A 19,972-nucleotide genomic window follows, 5' to 3' on the forward strand; every position below is an offset into this window, starting at 1 on the left:
ATAATTCTCTTATTCTCTTTACTATTAAGATTCATCTTTTGATTGAATTCTCGTAATAATAATTTCTATAACAATTTCAGTAAATACAATACAAAAACGTGTTTTATTTCACCGTTGTAAATAACTGATTATTCACGCGGGTAGAAAAAGCTCGCGTAAATCGTGGGATGAGCGTATTTCGCCAAGGTAGTTGAGCGGTTTATCCGTGTAAGAAGGAAATACAGCACGGCAACCCGATCTAATACGTGGGCAAACGACGGTTCTACATTTGGAGCGTAAGGAAACCAATTATTATACGCCGTGCAGCGTCGGGGTCTCAGGTGCGCCAATTTCTGCGCAGCATTATCAACTCTGTTACCACCGAATTTCTAAAGCATACTACGACTTCAGAAGCGCGCAGCCGGGTAATAAACAATTACGGCAGATAAGGAAACGTAACTGAAACTACGAACAAACTTGCTCGGTCCAGGGGACTATGTAGTTCCCCGGAAGCGCAAATTGATTAACTCTCGCGACGCAATTAGAGTATCAAATAGGAGATTTGTCTACTGCAATTAGAAACTTCTGTCCAGGCAGATTCTCTGTATTGTAACGAGTAGTAGAGATAAAAAGCATAATTGAAACAGTGAAGTGGAATATAAGTACGTTCCTTGATTGCACTGGCGGGAATTAGCGTAGAAGAAAATTATAGTCTGGGAGATACTCGGTTGTTACACATGAAATATTGTAATTTTTATATTTAACCCTTTCGAGACCCTTATAATACTTAAAATATGAAGGAAAATTAGGCTACGTTTAGTTCAGAAAATGGCAAATATGTATACAGTCTGTTCCACGAGAAAGAGTACGCCAGAACTTTTAAACAGCTAATCGCAGCGTCATTTATCTTGAGGTGTCTGAAAACTTGAATTATGCTCTTTTGTTTAATTTCTGCTTTGTTATCACGCTAATCGTTAGTTTCGTGAAAGTGGACTCTTAGATGGATGTAAGTACGTTTAGCAAACATTTATGTAGGTCGTTCCAAACTTAAGCGATCAAGTTCTCCCAAAATGTCCTGAGTGAAAATAGGAAAATTGTTATATGGAGTCCCGAAAGAATTTATTAAGAAGTTATAGTAAATATATTTAACATGAAGGTAATACTGGGATCTGTATATTACGATCTGCATATGTACGGATGATATCTACTAAACATTTATTATTTAAAATTATAAAATTGACCGGTAGAACTTGCGATGGGATTCAAGTACCAATTTATACATGAATGTATTTACACATGGCTGTTATTCCCACTATTGCATTTATACTTAATGTTTATATGATAATTTTGTAATCAAGTTTCAGCAGACCTACAAGCTTTAGACTTTCCTTCTTATTTCAGTTTGTAGAATATATTCATGAAGTTCGGTTATTTAAATTTGAAACACCCTATAAGAATATTGATTTAATTTATAGCACTTTCTTCAATCTGTTCATTTAATATAATAAAAATTATTCATAAGTGTGATGAATAAAAATACAGGAACATCGAAAACATTCTGAAATTACTTATTATTAAATCTAAAAATTTGGTCACCTGTTCTAAAGATTATCACTAAGTTACTGAAATTTCTTTAATCGATTATGTACCTAAACAATCCCCACTAATCATTTATTTAAACAAGTTTCAGTCGCCACAATATTAAACCACGACTGATTGTAAGAAGAACATTAATTTTAGTATCACGTGAGGCGAAGCTTGTCATTTTTCTAATCCTATTGATACCGGCAAGGATCGACTTTCGTTTAATTAGCGGGAAGTTGTTCCGAGCTTTCATTGAGTTTAACCTATGTTTCCCGTTAAACTAATCTCGCGCAAAATTAATTAGTCGTCGGTTTGATAAATTAATACGCGGCACATTGTAAAAGCGTGTATGCTGTTTCTGTGGGGCGTTCATCACGTCAAATTATACACAGTTTACGAGCTACAAACGCAGAGATGCATCCTTCTTTCATTGGCTCGACCCGTCTGAAGGCGTAACTTACAAGCTAATTAGACGTAAATTCCATTCAACTGGCGGAAGAATATGTTAATACCATGAAACAAAGTCCCATTCGCCCTCGTGCTTTTCTTATCTTTACATTACCGGGCATGACGTCGCTAATAAAATGATATATGGTCTTAGAATTAGACTGCAAACTTTATTGATTCAAGAATCAAATAAAAATTAAGTATATTTTAAGTTAAATTTATTAAAATTTGGTAAATAAAATGTTTCATAAAATGCAGCATACACTCTATATTCTTCTTTAGTTCTTTGTTTATTTTTAGTAATGCCTGTTTATTTATCTTCTATTTTTATTCATTAGTTCAAATGAACATAAGTTACTACTAAAATCTGCAGTCTATTTGTAAAAAGCAAATAGTCTTATCCTTGAATATATCTGTACACAAATTTATATGAGAAAAATAAAAAAAGAAATAATATAGTAAATATGGAAAAGTATTATTTTGAAAATATTTGAAAAAGTGTACTTTCATCGATTAAATACTGCTTGTCGACGATGGTGCTAATTGTTCAATTCCAGACTGTGTTTCAATTTGCTTCATTTCCACAGAGTTATAATTAGACTGCGAATTTTATATATTTGCAGCATAGCCAACTGAAGAGTCCAGGGGAACAAAGATCATTGACCGTTCGAAACTGAGATTTTATTATTATGTGTTAGAAAGTAGGAACAGCTACCTATGGTATAATAACAGAAAAAAACAGGCATAATCCAGAAGAATTAAAGGTCAAAGAAATTTGGGTTCGAGAAATAACGATCAATGCCGTATTTCGTCAATGAAAGAATAATTAAATTTCACCTCGATAGATCAAAGTTTGGAGTTTGGACTATAAAAACAAATTTGATTTTCATAAAATATACGAATGGACTTTTTACGAACATTTAATGTTGTTAAAAACATTCAGACCCTCATTATAAAAAAGGAGAATATGAAATTTTTGATCGTGTACAGTACAGAGGAGTGCGCAAAGTTCGCTTTTCAAATAGGTACTGAAAACTTAACTTTCTCTGTCTATGAACGTTTTTCCTGGGACACTGCAATTGTTTAGACACTGGAATAGTAAGAAGTTTAATAAAATTCAGTCAGATATTTACTTTACTCAGAATCCAGGAAGAGCCCGTAACACTTTGATTACCACATCACTCTATAAAATTTATGCGTAAAATTAATATCGCAGTATAAATCAAAACTAGATCAACTGCCTCTATTAACTAAACGCATATATCTTAGACGATTTATGTCTTAAAAAACGAAATATAGCGTGTTTGGCTACAGAGGACCTTTTTCACTTTGGCAGTCAAAGTTTTAACAGGGTGAACAAATTCCTGCTTGATTCGACTTTCTGAAAATTAATCCACAACAATCATCGTCCGCATAAACATCCGCAGTCCAAGTATCTACCTCAAAAAAAAAAAAAAAAGAAAAATTACTAGACAATAAACAAAAGGGTATTCCGCGTGTCTGCCCGACAACTTTTACCAGAATTTCGAAAACCGCATGCAAATTATAAGCTTCGAGACCCCAAATCCCGGCTCGGTTGTGGACAAAGAAAAGAAAGAATATAAAGTAGAATGGATATGCCAAAAAACTACCCTCGCCGGTTTACTCGTTTAATTCATCCCGCGAGTCCCGGAAAATCTGCCCGTTGGAAAGTCTCGGGAGTTTCCTCGACGAGGTACCCAGCGATCCCTGGCACTAGACCCCCCTCCTCAAAAAAATACGAAATCTCCGTCGGTCGGTGGAAAAGCCAGAGGGTGAATGAGAGCTGCCGAGCAACGACTAAACAACGACACACAACAAGTAGTGTATGGTTACACGCGTAGAGGTATACGAGTATGTGTGCTTTTTGTGACTCACATGGGAAGCTGACTGGAGGATGAGTCTGGGCGTTGTGCGCGTTATGGGGATGTCTGGGGGTGGCGACGCGTTGCCTACAGAAGCATAGAACCGCCGCCGTGACCATGCCCGCCAGGCTCAGTATCAGAAAAACGAGGGCGACCGCGAACCATGTCGCCTGCATGCCCAGGATCGTCGATGCCTCGGAGTCTGAAACAGAAACGGAAGTTTATCAGTACATATAGCGCTGGGATATACAGAGTGAGTCACCTCAAATACCTTTCTTGTTTTTAAAGATACGTCAAGTGTCTTATATGTCATTATTTTAGAGATATCAAGGTCACCTTCATTTCTTTAAACGGAATCACCCCTTTTTAAACACCTACAATGATTGTCCCTTTCCTTAAAAATTCAGTGACTATAATTATTCAAGGTCATTCAAGGTTACGGAAAAAAGGGTGTTTCCATTTTACAAAATGAAGGTGACCTTGATATCTCAAAAATGAAAAATATAAAAAAATCAAAGTGTGTCCAACCGATATGTCCCTTAAAATGCTACATAATTTACAAAGTGTTTTCTGGTACAATCAATACGTAATGAGTTATTTTAGATAGTAGTTCCTATTGGCTTACCCTGTATACAAAATATTATTGTTGAATTCTTGGAATTTAATCGATAAAATATTGATTGGAATCATGATCTTTGGTTACGGAAAGGTATAATACAGAACTGAAAGCAACTCTCCAGTAATTGTTGTTCGTATTCTAGTGATTAAAACACCTCAAAATTTAGTATCAAGTAGAGTCGTGATGTTAGTAATTAGGAAGTAAGGCAACTGGTTTCTGCCATCTATAGCTAAATTGTATTTCATAATTGTAGAGGCAAGAATTATTTGTGGAGTGAAAAAATTAAATTCGTCAGTCGCCAAAAATTCCTTAGAAATGAAAAATGAATCACTCCACAATAATTCCCTAGATATGAAAAATAAATGACTCACTGGAAAACAACGGGTGTATGTTTTCACTATTTGCTAAGATGAGGCACTCCGCATTGTCGTCTATGTAACCAACGTCTGTTGATTTTTCTTCCATATTACTTGTTTAACAAGGAGAGATCGTTATGAGAACTGGACGTACAGTTTGTACGAACGGAAGTTTATTGGTCTCTGTTCAATATTTGTAGATAATTTATAGTTTTCAGATATCTGATATCTGTTTTCTTTCAGTTACAAATATTGTTAAAATGAATTGGTACATTGCTGGTAATTGGATGTTGAATCAAGGAAACCAATACACATATACAAATATAATAAAGTTTATAATCCGTATCGCCCTTCCTTTTATATTTTTCGATTTATACTTTTCAAGAAAGAGAAACTATATTAAAATATACGAAGATCAATGATTTATTCATTTTCGATCGAAACAAACATAATTTTATCATGCATTACAAAATGAGAGTCAGATTACCATTAATAGAAGTATACTTAAACCACTATACAGTTATTATACTTTAAACAAAAATGTTATTGATTTGTAATTTTCAATCGATCACACTTCATTATTATGGAAAATTAATGGAAAACTTGGTTGAACTAACCATATTCTATATATTTCTAACGACTTTACAAAATTAAGTGCCTCCAAAGTTAAATTTTATACAATAATATCTAGACCACAGTGGATTAAGTCCACTTTAAAAAAAAATGACATTTTACATGTTTCCTGTATCAAATATTTCACTCAATCCATTGAACGTTATTACCACACTTTGTGGAACATACTGTATTTATCGTGACGGGTTGCCACACTTTTTCAGACACTTCCGATGATCTGACAAAAAAGTGTTATGTACAGTCATTAATCAGTATTCAATCAGCTACAAAGTGGAATATTAAAAATTGCTAAAAAAACTTTTTCTTCCATAAAAAATCAAGGTCACCTTCACTTTTTTAAATGTCATAATATAATTTTTTCTATTCCGTATTGTAGATGGCATCGCGACTAATTCAGTGGTATCATATAAAGTAGTAATTCCTTAACTAGTATACTTAAAAAAAACATTCTTAAACTTTTCAGATTTGAATTATTTCTTTCAAATAAAAACATGTTTGTTGCATATAATTATTTCTTCGATTCGACAATTTAATTATTTATAAATTACGTTTGTAATTGTTTTAATTTATTTATAAAAATTAATGGTTCTAAACGGAATCCAATTTTGTAAGAGTTGTTCTGTTTTAAAGGGTGTACGAATACTTTTTGGACCCACTGTAAATACTTTTATTTGCAATTTACGTACGAGGTCGCCGTTTCAATTTCGATTTGAATGAAAAAAACGAAATATTAATAGGCGAACAAAAAAAAAAAAAAAGAAGAAAATTGGCCACCGTCTAATAGCCAAGCTACGGAGACACATCCGTTTTCTTCCAGGTGGCTCCGGGCGCGACACGATTAAAATAGCAACGGCGGTTCAACTTCCTGTCAGACGTCAAGTCGACTGACAACAGAAGAGAATTAATTCCCCAGGGCGTTGTGCAATGTGTTCGGGCCACACAGCCAACACAGAAACCGCCCTCGGAGACGTGCACGCAGTTTCGTTGAATCAGAGGATCGATAGCGCGGGGCATACTCCGCTTTTTATCATTACGGGTCGCGACATGCCGTGGCTTCGTGTAAACGACAAAAAAAAAATTTTGAATCGAAACTGTGTTGCTTTAGCTGGGCTTCTCTAACGGCAAATCGATGTTTAAGTTATAGTAGTTCTTCGAAACGAAAATAAGAATCAAATTGAAACTCAATGCTCAGAAAGCATAGACGGTGACTATTAGGTTCGTTTGAAGGCATCTAATCTTTCTATTTTCATCTGCACAGTCGTTCAAAAATCTGGACTCGACTGTGATGAAATGATAGTAAATTTAATGTCGTAGGACAGTTATAATGATATTTCAGTAACTTAAAAAAAGTTAAAAAATTACTGATGGTTTTTTTTTTCAAAATCGCAGATAGGGCATGTTTTTTTGTAGTAACTTTCGCTTTAAACATTTATCAATACGACGATCAGTTCATAAACCTTCGTAACATGATACTTTACTCATTAGTAAATTGTAAACTCTGGTCCATTTTTAATTTTTATATATTAGTATCTGAAATTCTGAATTTGCATAAACTTTCGCAGACTAATAACACAAGTACTGTTGAATTTTTTCTATACAATTCGTTCGATAAAACAAAAATAATTTCAACAACTCAACAGTTTCCCACCGTAATTATAATTTGCATGTCGACTACAATGTCGAAGAAGCTGCTAGCATATTTCGTTTTAAATACGATCGTTCATTTTCCGCGAATTCGCTGCTGAAACAGACGGGATTGGGGGATGGTCTCTTAAACGAATCGTTTGGTAATTATAACTTACTGGCACAGAGGGTGGAGATAGCCTCGTCAGAACCATCGCCGCAGTGATTCACACCGTCACAAAGGAGGTCCGTCTCGATGCAGAACTCCTTCTCGGTGCACCGGAAGTCCTTGCAGGTGTGCTCTGGAAACGAAAGAGAAAAAAATTCCACGTTAAACTGTCGTCGAATAGGGGGAAGCAAAGAATGGGGCAGAAAAAATCGCGGGTGGCAGTTCTTTGGACAAGTGCATCGGCCTTGCGAAAGGGTTACGACGCACCCCTCGAGTCGAGGGCTCTTCGACAGGTGTCGAGGCTTCAACGACAGGCCAGTTTTGAAACACGCGTAGCACTTTTTGGCTCCCCCAGGTAATTTTTGTCGCGCTTGTACCTGGTGTGCTCGTGTCTACACTCATTTTTCCATTTTTAGATAACTCCAGCTTAAATCGTGTTTTTTCAGTGGGCTCAAAATGAGTTCTAAAGGAACTTTGAATACTCTGGAAAAGTACAGGCCGTGGTCGAATTTGTGGTATTATTTGATTAGAATTTCAGGGTTGAAGAGACTATGGAAAGTGTTTTAGTTATGCAATACGAAATAAAAGAAATCAATGATAGTGCAAAATTAATTTTTTGTAAACTTTGAGAAACTCAGATACTAAATTCATGGTAATTAGAACAGTTGGTATTAGACAATTAGAAATGTTGTATTAGTTTACGAACACATTACATAAATAAATGTACTATAATCTTACTTATGTTCGTTTTCTATAGATGTAATAAATTCTAATGTAAATTAGTTCCTGCCCAATTAATTGGTAGGTTCAGTTAATTAATGTATTATGATGCTTCTACTTGATACAAATGAATTGTGTATTGGAACTTGTTACGCTTTACGTATTGTTGTAATCTTATAATGCAGTCAAAAATATAAAGAAAATATATTTCGTTTTCAATTTTATTCTACGGATTCCAACAATGAACATTTATTAATTTACTTTTATAGTGATCTGAAAGTGAGAAAATTTTCTGTTTCCAAATTATTTATTATTACTTGTTCTCAATTAAGTAGAATTTAAATACCTATAAATCTAGTGATCTATGTTTTTATGCGAAAACTGTATCAGGCATAAGTTCGGTTCACCAGAAATTTTCAATAAATCATGAATTATGTTGGAATACAATGCAATAGCTATGGTTCATGAATAATGTATATTTCAATACACACGTGTAACCAATCAATGAAGAAGAAATTGGACCGAAACGGTCGGTGGTATTGCATTAGAAGTCAATTAATTACACAAACTTACGCTTTGACATCAATATCCTTTTTGTTATGTAGTATTTCACTTCATGCAAAATTCCTAATTTAATTAAAGAAAATGTATTGATTGCCGCGTCCTGACCTGTCATATTAGTACCAATAAATTAATATTAATGACAATGTTAGAGGCATCGTTAATATTAATACACCATTTGAATAATTGAGCCGATACCGTTATTGTCAACCACCACATCATTTTAGTAATCAATTTGGTGGCACTACTATTAATGATCGATAAATTAAACCTTACTATCGAATATTCAATTTACTTCGAAACAAAGAGTTTGTTTTTTTGAACAATTACTGAAAACATTGTATTTACAAGATATTGCGAACTGTAATGAACGAAAAATAGATTTATAGTAAACTTTTGACATTTCTGAGGTACATCTGTTATCACTGGTCTTGCCAAAGCATCTGATAAATTAAGATTTACCTATACAGTAATACTGACTTTGTAAGTTATACTTAATTCTAAATTAATATTTTGTTCATTAATACTCATAAAAAATTCAATAACTGGATCATTAAACTATTCCACCATTTATCATTTAAAACCGAACACTCAGCGATAGTTCACACTAATATGAACGAAATTAATGCCTGAATAAGACATTAAAGTCGATTCTTGAAGCTTGGGGCATTGTATTCAATTATGTGAAGTAAGAAAATAAACCAATCTCATAATTGGCCTTTCTCTGTAAACAGCAATTCCATTATCCATTCCAAACGAGTCTTCCAATCCCTGTTTCTTGAGCGCAAAGCTGAATATCAAACAGCTTTATCTTAGATTGCACCATGTCTTTCTATAATACTACCAATATGTATATCTATATTATACATGTATATACTATGTATTTCTAAATCTAGCCGCTTTAAATCTTCAATAAGAAATCCGCATTTTTCATCAGTTCTTTAGCATTTTCCATTTTACACGACTACGACTTTCAACCAAAAATTGGAAAAAATGCACGAACACATGCTTCGGTAATTACCATCTGTCAGATTTTTTACATGCCATTAAACAGGAAAAATAGAGGAAAAACCGCATAATCCGAATTTTCCCTATTACTACCCTCGTAATTAGCTTTTAACACATCGTATGTCTGTTAAGCAGTCAAAAATAAGCGATACGTATTTTTTTTTATCGGCTGAGACGCGACTTCAAGGGGTGAAACCACCCCTCGAAGTTTCGACCCGAAAGTACTATCTCGAAAACCAGCGGAGATACATGAAAACTTCTAATGGACGAGGTTTGTGGCTTTTTCTGTAGAATAATATGATGCTAACAAATTGTCCAAAATATAATTTGTTTATAACAAAAAAATTTCGAATCGTTCATTTTACCACCTTTAATTTTAATACCCTGTATCGTAGTTAAATGAAGAACGGGCATCTACACGTTTTCACTTTTAATAAGGGCTAGGTAGACTACAAAATTGCACACAAGATTTTTCATTTTCCAGTGTTACAGTACAAAAACATTCCCTAGTAAATAGTGTCAATAACAGTGAAATCAACAATTAAGACCAATTATCAATCATTCGAGAACAGTTGAATTAATGAACCGTCAAGATAATAAAAGTATAAATAAAATAGAGCTTGAACTCTGTTCAGCAATTGCCTGAATTCATTTTCCATCGAACGACAGCCACGAATCGTCTCGGAAAACGGAGAATATACGTCGGCCAATCGTTATTGATTGAAGAGCACTGTGGATGATAGAAGCTGTAACTTTGCCCGATCATAACAAAGTAGTCGACGAAAGAATGCAGAGGAAGGGACGAGAAGGGAAGGAGGGAAACGATTCCTCCTCTCGTCCCAGTTCGCAATTATAACTCTCGAGGGTGGTCCGGGAATCGAAGGTAATAAAACGAGAAACGTAGGGTTAAAGGATTGGCGCGAGAGAAATGGCTCGGCGCGGAACCGAAGAAAAAGCGGAGAGTAGAAACCACCGCGATGGCCGGCAAAGCGTAATTTTCTATAATTTAATAGTTGAAATTCTTTCCGCCATTATCTTTTCTCTTCTGCCCAATCCCCGTTCGGCCAGATTCGATAGACGGAAGAGAAAGAAAAAGTTGGCGGAGCGGTGTGTTTCATCGTGATTAAAATGGGATGAACTCGACAACTAATCTTCCGGAACGTTCGAAACCGAACGAAATGAATTCGTCTGTCGGGCATTGAATCATTGCGAAATGTTGGAATTTTGTTAAAATGTTACTAGACCGCGGACTTCATGCGATTCACTGCACGCACGGTTGGTTGAAACCAGAGATCATGGTTTTCACCGTGTATGTATTAAAGATATACATGTACGTACACGTGTAATTAATATATCCATGTTTTATTGGAGGTAGTTTTTAATGGATCGGTAGTAGTCAGCCTACGTTGAAACGAACGTTGAATTGCGGTCATTATACCGATTTTGTTTTCAAATCTTTAGCGTTTGTATCGCTTTCCCTGATTTTGTTCAATTTTATGAAAGTTTAACATTAAATTACGTGTTCATAATTACAATAATTATTAGTGTTAATAGCTTATTTTGAATGATTTTTTACATACTATATTCATTGCCGGAAAATTACTTATGAATATAATACTTATCTTACATGAATAATATCTAACTGAAAAGAATTGTAAGGACAAAGTTTTCTGTATTAAACACTCGTTTGGATTAATTTTAAATTTCTGTGAAAGTATTTATAGAACGCAATAACAATAGATTCTTCTTTTATGTCTATTCCCTTCGAACTCAAAAGAAGCTCGAAGTTGTCGATGCTCGCATGAATATCGTCAATGGGTAATAAAAACAGAACGCGTCAGATTTTAGTGGTAATTAATGCAAAGCCTCTATATATTTTCGATCGACCAGAACTACCAAACTTCAGACGTGAATAGAGTTTTCAGAAGGACTATATTTCACCGCGTTTGCGATTGGACCAACGAAGACTCGCAAGGGGCTCGTTGCCTTTCTGAAGGGCATTATGGACTCTGGAACTACGCCACTTTAAAGTCTAGGAAGGTTTGAGTTTCGAACCTCATAAATTGTGTAAATAAATTAGACCCGAAGGCTACTTCACATTAAACGCTCGTAAATTATTTCATCGACTTTAAATACTTTATATATCTACGAGAAGATTATTTAAATATTTTCTGCTGCTATATTAATATATATTAGATGTTTATGAAGAGTTTCGAGGAAAAAGTGCTTTTGATAGTGTACGTAAAACACGGATAAACGTTATTTGCAGAAATTATAGGAGGTGAAATACTGTTTCGTGGACGAAATTGTAGTACAATTCATTTAGTTTAACAACTGGCTTACACACGTGAAAAAGATTTATGAACCAATCGTAAGTGCTATGCATTCATAATATACTCACAAATAAATCAAAGTAAACTCTGTAGTAAAGTCAAAGGTAGGAAGTTAGTTGTACTTAAGTTCTGTTTTTACGTAATAACACCTACATAGGAACTGTAATCTGCATAAAAATCCACAATTTGTCTGTGATATAGAGTGCATAATAACATAATTTATAAGTTCATACAGTTCAAGGAAACATTTTATGACATTCCTTTAAATATTAAGAAATACCATATGATATAGAGAGTATAATAATTATTTCTCCTAAGAATGATTTACGATCAATTTTACGTTCACACTGCAAACCATCATACGAAAGATTTGGTAAATTTATGAGATACACACATTTCGGTAAAGTTCAATTACAATTTTAGTAAGTTAATACAGATAGTGCTCTGTGACTGTGTGCACAAATAATACAGAATACTCGAAGTAATGCAACAAAAATAAAAAACGCGAGCAACATTTAATTATATTGTGTTTTGGAAATTCTGTTCGTTCCATATTAAGAACTATTTCTCTTTTTAACATGCATGCAATTTGTTATTATTCCTAATTGTCTCAAAATTGTTGTATTTACAATTAGATTATACTTTTATGTCATAAATGTAAATTTCTATTGGTATCATTTCTTTCAGAATTCACAGACCAATTCGAATTCACCACATTTCTCACTAACAGCTATACTTTCGCCGTATACAACACGCTCGTTCATGTGTAGAAGCAATAATGCTCCATTCAGTCTACGAACCATCCCAGTGCATCTCCATCTTCCCACCCAGAAACTTTAATCGATCATCGAATTTGATCGCTCGTGCCACACAGTGTGATATTTTCTAAATCTAGCTAAACTCAGGAAGCACCACGGTTTCAGAGAAAAATGTTCAGAACAAAAGTTGTAGCTACTGTAATTAACTTTTTATTGCAAAACAATTTTTGTATTTTTTTAAAACGTCCTTTGAAAAATAGAAATAATTTTAGAAACGTATAAACCGTTTCTCTATTTCATCTCAAGGACTTTTTGAATAACCCTCGTTAAACAAAATGTAAACTAGCATTAAATTATAGTTAAAATTCGTTACCCGAATTAACAATTTTATGTCACCCAGAGCAGTCAGAGGCAAACAATTTTAACAAATATTACTAAAGTACCATGTTAATATCAGAAATATGATATTTTATATCCCTTTTACGCCTTTTTGAAGTTCAGTAATATCTTTATTGCTATTGACATTGCAAAACAACTTATTTAATCAAAATTACCTTATTTTAAATCTTCCGTGAGTAATAAATCACAATAAAAATTTTACTTATACCTGTTCGAAAAAAATTAAAATTAAACAAAACAATATGAGTATGTATCCAATGTTTTTTTTAATTAAATTTATCTGAATTGGAAAAATACCACACTGTGTGCAAGTACTATCTATTCAACGACCAATAACGTACAATCGCACGTAAGTTCCTTGCGACGATTCGCACCATTACGAGATCTCGACGCCTGGGGTATGCGTTGTCGTCTGCATTAACGACTAACTGTTAATTTCATCAGTGTATCGAGCAAATTGGAGCGGATTCGCGCATGGTCCGTCGTGTTAAATTATTAGGGCAATCCGAGGAAAGGTTAAACACCGTTGTCGCGACTCGAGCCAGGAATATTCTCTGTCCTCGGCGTTGTTTTCATCGATTAGTATCGAGAGAAGCGACGCTAATGGCCGCTAACGAGCCGCCGCTGCAAATGGCGCTCTTACAACGAGAACGTTCGAATTACTTCGCACGATTCCGATGTCATTACACCGACGGGGGGGAAATGGGAGAAACGACGGTATAATCTACCGGGGATAGATCGGGAAGTAATATCCAATGTTTTATTCATTTCCTGCTCTCCAACCGGAATCTCTTGATCTTCCAACAAACGACTGCTTGAAGCTCTGCTTTTCTTTCAATGGGATTACTCGACCGCGTCGATTCTTTAATAATTGCTTGATAATACGCATGCGTAATTGTTAGTATACAGAAATATGTTCATAAGTGTGAGCCGGCTTGTCCACGATAAGTGTGAAGTCGTCATCCCTACCACTGGGGACGGGGGCCGTGGAACCAGTCAAGGGTATAATTTTTAGCCCGGCGCGCCGCGGCGGCTTCCCTTTCACGAGCCGACGCACAGTGGAGTATTTGACCCGAAAAGCTGCCCAAAACCCTAAATTTTATCTTTGTTCAAAATGAATGAAACTTTATCCCTATGTTCATGAGAAGGAATAAAAGTAAACTGCTATCTTGGTTTATCGAAAACAACAGTATTTAGCAACAAATTGAGGCTTGAAAGTCAACAATTTTTGTGCTCGAAGAAAATGCCAAGTAACCTATATTAAGAAAGTGATTTATTATAAGTGTAGTGTTAAAACTTGGAATAGGTGTGGCTATAACTCTCGGGAACAGCGAGCAGGGTAGATTATTTGGGTGAACGTCCGAAAAACATCCACACAAGATGACCCTGACATGGACATACATATGTTGCCAAAGTCACCCTCCTGAATAATCTGTAGAAGGTTTAAATCTTCGATCATTGGTTATTAACACTAAATCTACCGAACACTAATTCTACTAGATGTCTAAACTGTGAAAGAACTATTTAATATATTTGTTTCTAAAATGCCAAATACTAGTGAAGATGTAAGTCATTCGGAAAAAATGTTAATTTCTAACTAAAACGTCTATCCATTTTTATAGATATTCTTAACCTCCGACCTGTATATAATATTTAAACTTTAAGAAATTGGTCTCACATAGAAAAAATTGGACGTTTAAACAAATTTTCAAAAATGGAACCCATATTTTTGTGTTCTAATATTTCTAGTTATTAAAAACCATGGGTTTCATGGCATTATTTGAATTTTAGTATTTCCAATATTATACAAATAAAAAATGTCATCAGAATGCGTTAAAAAAGTAATTTAGTCTTACATATAATTTAATATCACAAAACAAGAGAAGACTAAACTTAGCATAAATATCAAATTCGTATCTATATTTCGAAAAGGCTGCTTTAATCTGTTTGAAGTATGAGGCACGAATTCATCTTGACGTCTATGGCGTGCTTAAGCCAGATTAATTAATTAATCATGCATCGTACGCTTTCTAAATGGACCGGTAACCTGTGCAGGTAGGTGCATACATAGTCATGTTCGCCCACGTTTCCTGGACTATAGACCGACGATATGTGACGCGTGAACCGTCCACATAATGGTTCATCCCTGTAATTTTGAGCTTAGAACGGGAAACGTTGAAAATTTCTGATTCCGGCGAACAAAGTTAAATTTACATTTTATAGTTATTTAATAAAATTTACTCTTGCACTTTTCTTAGAAACAATATTGTTTTATAACAATTGCACCACCCTCTATCTTTTTTGTACTTGACATCTAGTTACAAATCTAATATACTAAGATTGTGCAAATTTTCAAAATTAACGACTTTAAGGTAGTAAGAATGTTTTCAATCACTCACCCTCCGCGAATCCAGGTATTTTAACTGCTACAGTTACCCCCCTTTCCCGTGGTCAACTATTTCTTTTTTAGATCTATTTTTTTATTTTATAGACTTCCAAAGAGTTTGAAAAATTCAGGTATACTTTGCAGGGTCTATACTATCTGATCCAATAATTTTTTAGGTGGAATGTTGAAAGGTTTTTTAATAATAATCTCTTCGTTTCGGAGATGTTTGAGTATGAAATTTCGATGTGCCATAAAAGACCTGGGGGAGGGGGTCTCGAAATGTTAAAGCAAACTGATAGTTGAAATTTGTAAAATTATTTTCTCCAAATTTCACTTGATTGAAAATTACCTACTTTAAAAACCAAAATGAAAAATTGTACCTTTGGAGATACAATCAAATCGAAGTTAATAATATTAGAGTGTATGTAGTAGATAAAATTTATATGTCAATTGTTTTCGACGGAAACAAATATAAAAATATGAAATCGAACTTATTCATGAGTCAAACCAAATGGATTTCGATAATGCAAAATATGACAGGTATAATTATGTTTTCGAAATGAACCTGTATTACAAAGCAGTAATTATCACGTTCCATCCAAAATGATCAATCCATGGATCAAGTAATACACCTGTACAGAACAGCGTGACGCACGGGCGTATCAGACCCATTATATGTTCCCTTGCTTCATTGGCTGAGATGCACAATACAATGTATGTTGGATCGAATATGTTAATGAATTCAAACACAAAGTATTACGAACACTTGAATTTTAATTAAATAACGACACAAACATTGATGCAGCGTACTCACATTAAGCTCGCGATTTCCCACAGCTCGTTGATGAATTAATATCGTAGAGCTCGTTGGAAGAGGTGTGAATTACGATGACGATATTATTTCATTTCAATAAATTAAAACTACTTTTAACATACTTAAACTTTAGTAAACGTAACACAATGTGATGTATGTGTACGTGTGAAGCTACTAATTGTGTTTACTCTGACTGACAGATGTGCTCTCGTTGAGGATTGAATATGTACTGGCCAGTGGTTGTATGCGTAGTCGCTTAGTGGTATGCATCGACTTGTGATTGGTAGAAAATGCAGGATTCTGGTTGGTGTATGTTGTGGAAGAAGTGGTACTGTGAGGTGAAAGAAGTGGAACTTGGTGTATGTATTGTTTCTGGAATTCGTGGGAACCAGCGTCGAAATACAATAATAAATTGTTCTTAGGACAGTGAATGTTTTGCACGTGTTCCCCGTTTATGTGGGTTTGCTGACTCTATTGATGGTCCAAGGTGACGATACCTGTGACCATCGCCTACCTGCATTAGGTTGTAACAACAATCATCGAAAGTTTCCCTGATACCAATTTAAAAGTAAATAATAATTACAAAAATAGTAAAATAATTAATATAATTATAATAATAATAAAATAATATAAATAATTATAAAAATAATAAAGTAATATAAATAATTATAAAAATAATGGAATAATGTAAATAATTATAAAAGTAATAAGACCAAGGCATTAGTTAATTAATGTGGGATATAATTTCAAGTATGTTTCTTCTTAGCTGACAATTGTTATCGTACATGTATTTCCTTATTGATCAATCTACTGTTTCTTCAAAAATATTGAGTTTTTGGGGAAAAAATGTCGATTCTGTAAAAAAATCGTCACTCACCGATAACGACATTGATCACTGAGATCGCCACCCAGAAAAATTATAAACCCACTTTACCATATAAATAAAGACAGTGACTACATTACTGAAAAATATGTTATAAATGTTCTTCATGCAAGTATCGGCAGCTACATATTCTTTAAATAATAACAACAGAATAGGTCAAAATATGCTTTCTCAGATAACTCACTTAATCGCTAAAATACCTAAATTTAAGTAATATCTGAGGTCAAATGAAACTTGAATATTTTAGAAATAAGCAATGTATGCAAACAATGTTTTACTTTATAAAGATATATATAAAGATATATATTATACCAAAAGGTTCATAACGCTTTAAGCAAAGTAAAAACTTCCTTAAAAATGATTAAACTTTTGAATATACTTAATTTTATATAATTGTGTATACTATAAGTATAATCCAGTCGTCGGATAATATTTTTGAAAATATTTCAGCTGATATTTTCGGGGCTACATATTTGTAACTAAGTACTAGTAACGATGACAATATTAAAATGAATGTTCTCATTGATCAATGCGACGCGTAACAATGAAATATTGTACCTACACACGAATGGGCGTAATGTCGGTGACATTCTAACGCACAAATTTTTGTAGAAATCGATGCTCTCGATTCTCATTGTCCTACATACAAGTGGTGAAATGGAACGAATTCGCATATTTGTCCAAGAATTTCAATAGTATGGAAACTTCCATTGACGTCACTGTTGAAATACCGACACTTCAGAGTACATTATAGTTTCGATTTTCTGTCACGCTGTAACGAGCTATTTTAAAAGGTACCATTTCGATGAATGTACGCAGCGAAAATTTCAATAAATAATCCCATCGTTTTATTCCGCGACGATCAATGATACGGTAAATTCTTACATATTTTCATAAAATATGCGCGTATTTTTGATACGAGTAAATTTTCAAACATTATTAATTTAATATTATGCAAATAATAAATATTTTTTAATTTTTATTTTCATAAAGTGAAACAAAGATCCTTTAAAAATGAATGGTTTTCTTTAAAATAAATATTTTATTCCACATATAAATACGACACTAACGCATAATGTTACGATCATTAATTTCCTACACGAATTTAATCCACTAAATATGACTAAATGTCATATGTTATTTCGCGCTGTCCATAAAGATAGTTCCTACTCGCATACGACTACTGTTACAAAGATTACATATACAATTAATTCGATTAAATTCTGTCGGTCTAAAATTTTCATGATCATCAGAAACCATTTTGATTATCATTCTTACTAGACCAAGTTTTGCATATAATATATAACAAACGACTGCCCTTGAGTTCGGCCTCCCTGCTGCGAAAGCACCTTCTGCACCCTAGCCAGGAACTACGCGTATGAATTACACTCGATATTCAGCGCTCGACGCTTGCCACCTCGGAACAAACTCAACGAAAAGTATTCATGTTTCCTATAGGTATCAAATAGGTATCGATACTCTCGTGTATGTATCAAACAAATAATCGATACTTTCGGATAGGTATCAAATAGGCATCGATTCTTTTTGTTACCTACGTCTTTGATATGTATCAATACCCTATTGAAGCTTAGAGAAAAGGTATCGATAATATCGATACGGTATCAGTCACATCGCTACCCTCGGTTCCCCCGTCTACGCGGCAGTCAAGCGAAATTTCGTCGGTCATCGATCGCGACGTCTCGTTGTGTTCCGTGGACCGACGCGCAATCCGTAGCCCCGTGAACACGTCCCGCGGAAAAAAAAAATTCCAATTTTTCATCTTACTCCCCGCGACCATCAGGATCTCTCCCCGTGATGTCTGGTTCGAATTGTCCCCTCCCCCCAAACCCCATCCCCGACAAAAGAACAACGTCTTGTAATGAAAGAACGCATCCCACCCCTTTCAGCGACTGGATTCGCCACCCAATCCCATTCAGACCGGGGTTGGGTCCTTTCGTTCGGCGGGATATTCAAGTAGAATTAAGCGTGCAAGAATCGAGGGGTCGGATGGAGGGGGAAGGGAAGAGATTTCTTCATCGTGACGACGAGAAACTGAGTTTTCGCATTTACGTGTCGGCTACCGTTTTGCCCCAGATTTACCTATTCTTATTCACGCGACGATCAACCGCGAGGGATCGCATGCACCTGTGCTTCTTGCATGTTGATGGATATAATAAACCGCTGGGGGTGAGTGTAGAGGGTGGAAGGGAGAGGAGGCATGATTACGATAACGACGAGGATGACGAAATTAACAATGACAATGACGACAATCGACACGATTCGGTGCCCTTTCCGGGTGCAGGAGAGACAATACGCTTTTTCGATGCATCGAGGATTTTATAATTGCGTTGCAGTCGAAAAAGTCACTGTTGCTGAGGAAGAACAGATGGATAAAGTGGAGAGGTAATGGAGACGAGCGGTTTTTGATTGGTGTTTAGTGTAGGATGATAGAGATAATGGAATTAAAACTACTGTCCACTAAGACGTCTCATCATAGACACGTCAGTGTAGCCTACAACATGACGATTATGCTACGCTTGATTTTCTGTCTACTTGAGCGTATTGAAAGCGTATAGAAAGCGTACAGAAACCTTCATTTTCCTCATTCGCTAAGATGTCGAGCGACGGAAATGACGTTATCGCCGTATGTAATTATATTCGATGGTGTAAAAGTCGGAAAAGATATTGGTTACATCGTTACATAGAAAAGAACATACAGTGGGTCAAAAAAGTATTGGTACAACCTTTAAAACAGAACTCTATCAAAATTGAACCAAGTGACTTGAGTTTCTTTGTGAAGTTAGAAGGATTAGTTTA

The 19,972-nt window shown here is 34.8% G+C and overlaps 1 protein-coding gene across 1 annotated transcript in view; it reads right to left on the reverse strand.

Moving 5' to 3' along the window:
• LOC107186269 overlaps positions 1-19,972 on the reverse strand; it is a 105,152-nt gene that overhangs the window by 22,621 nt on the left and 62,559 nt on the right. Inside the window, exons 3-4 of the mRNA XM_015574105.1 lie at positions 7,304-7,426; positions 3,907-4,095 (exon numbers count right to left, since the gene is read on the reverse strand). Coding sequence (XP_015429591.1) covers positions 3,907-4,095; positions 7,304-7,426 — 312 coding nt within the window. The remainder of the gene's footprint in view (positions 1-3,906; positions 4,096-7,303; positions 7,427-19,972) is intronic.

This window comes from Dufourea novaeangliae, unplaced genomic scaffold (genome assembly GCF_001272555.1).
Source record: "Dufourea novaeangliae isolate 0120121106 unplaced genomic scaffold, ASM127255v1 scaffold14, whole genome shotgun sequence".
Classification (NCBI taxonomy): Eukaryota; Metazoa; Arthropoda; class Insecta; order Hymenoptera; family Halictidae; genus Dufourea; species Dufourea novaeangliae.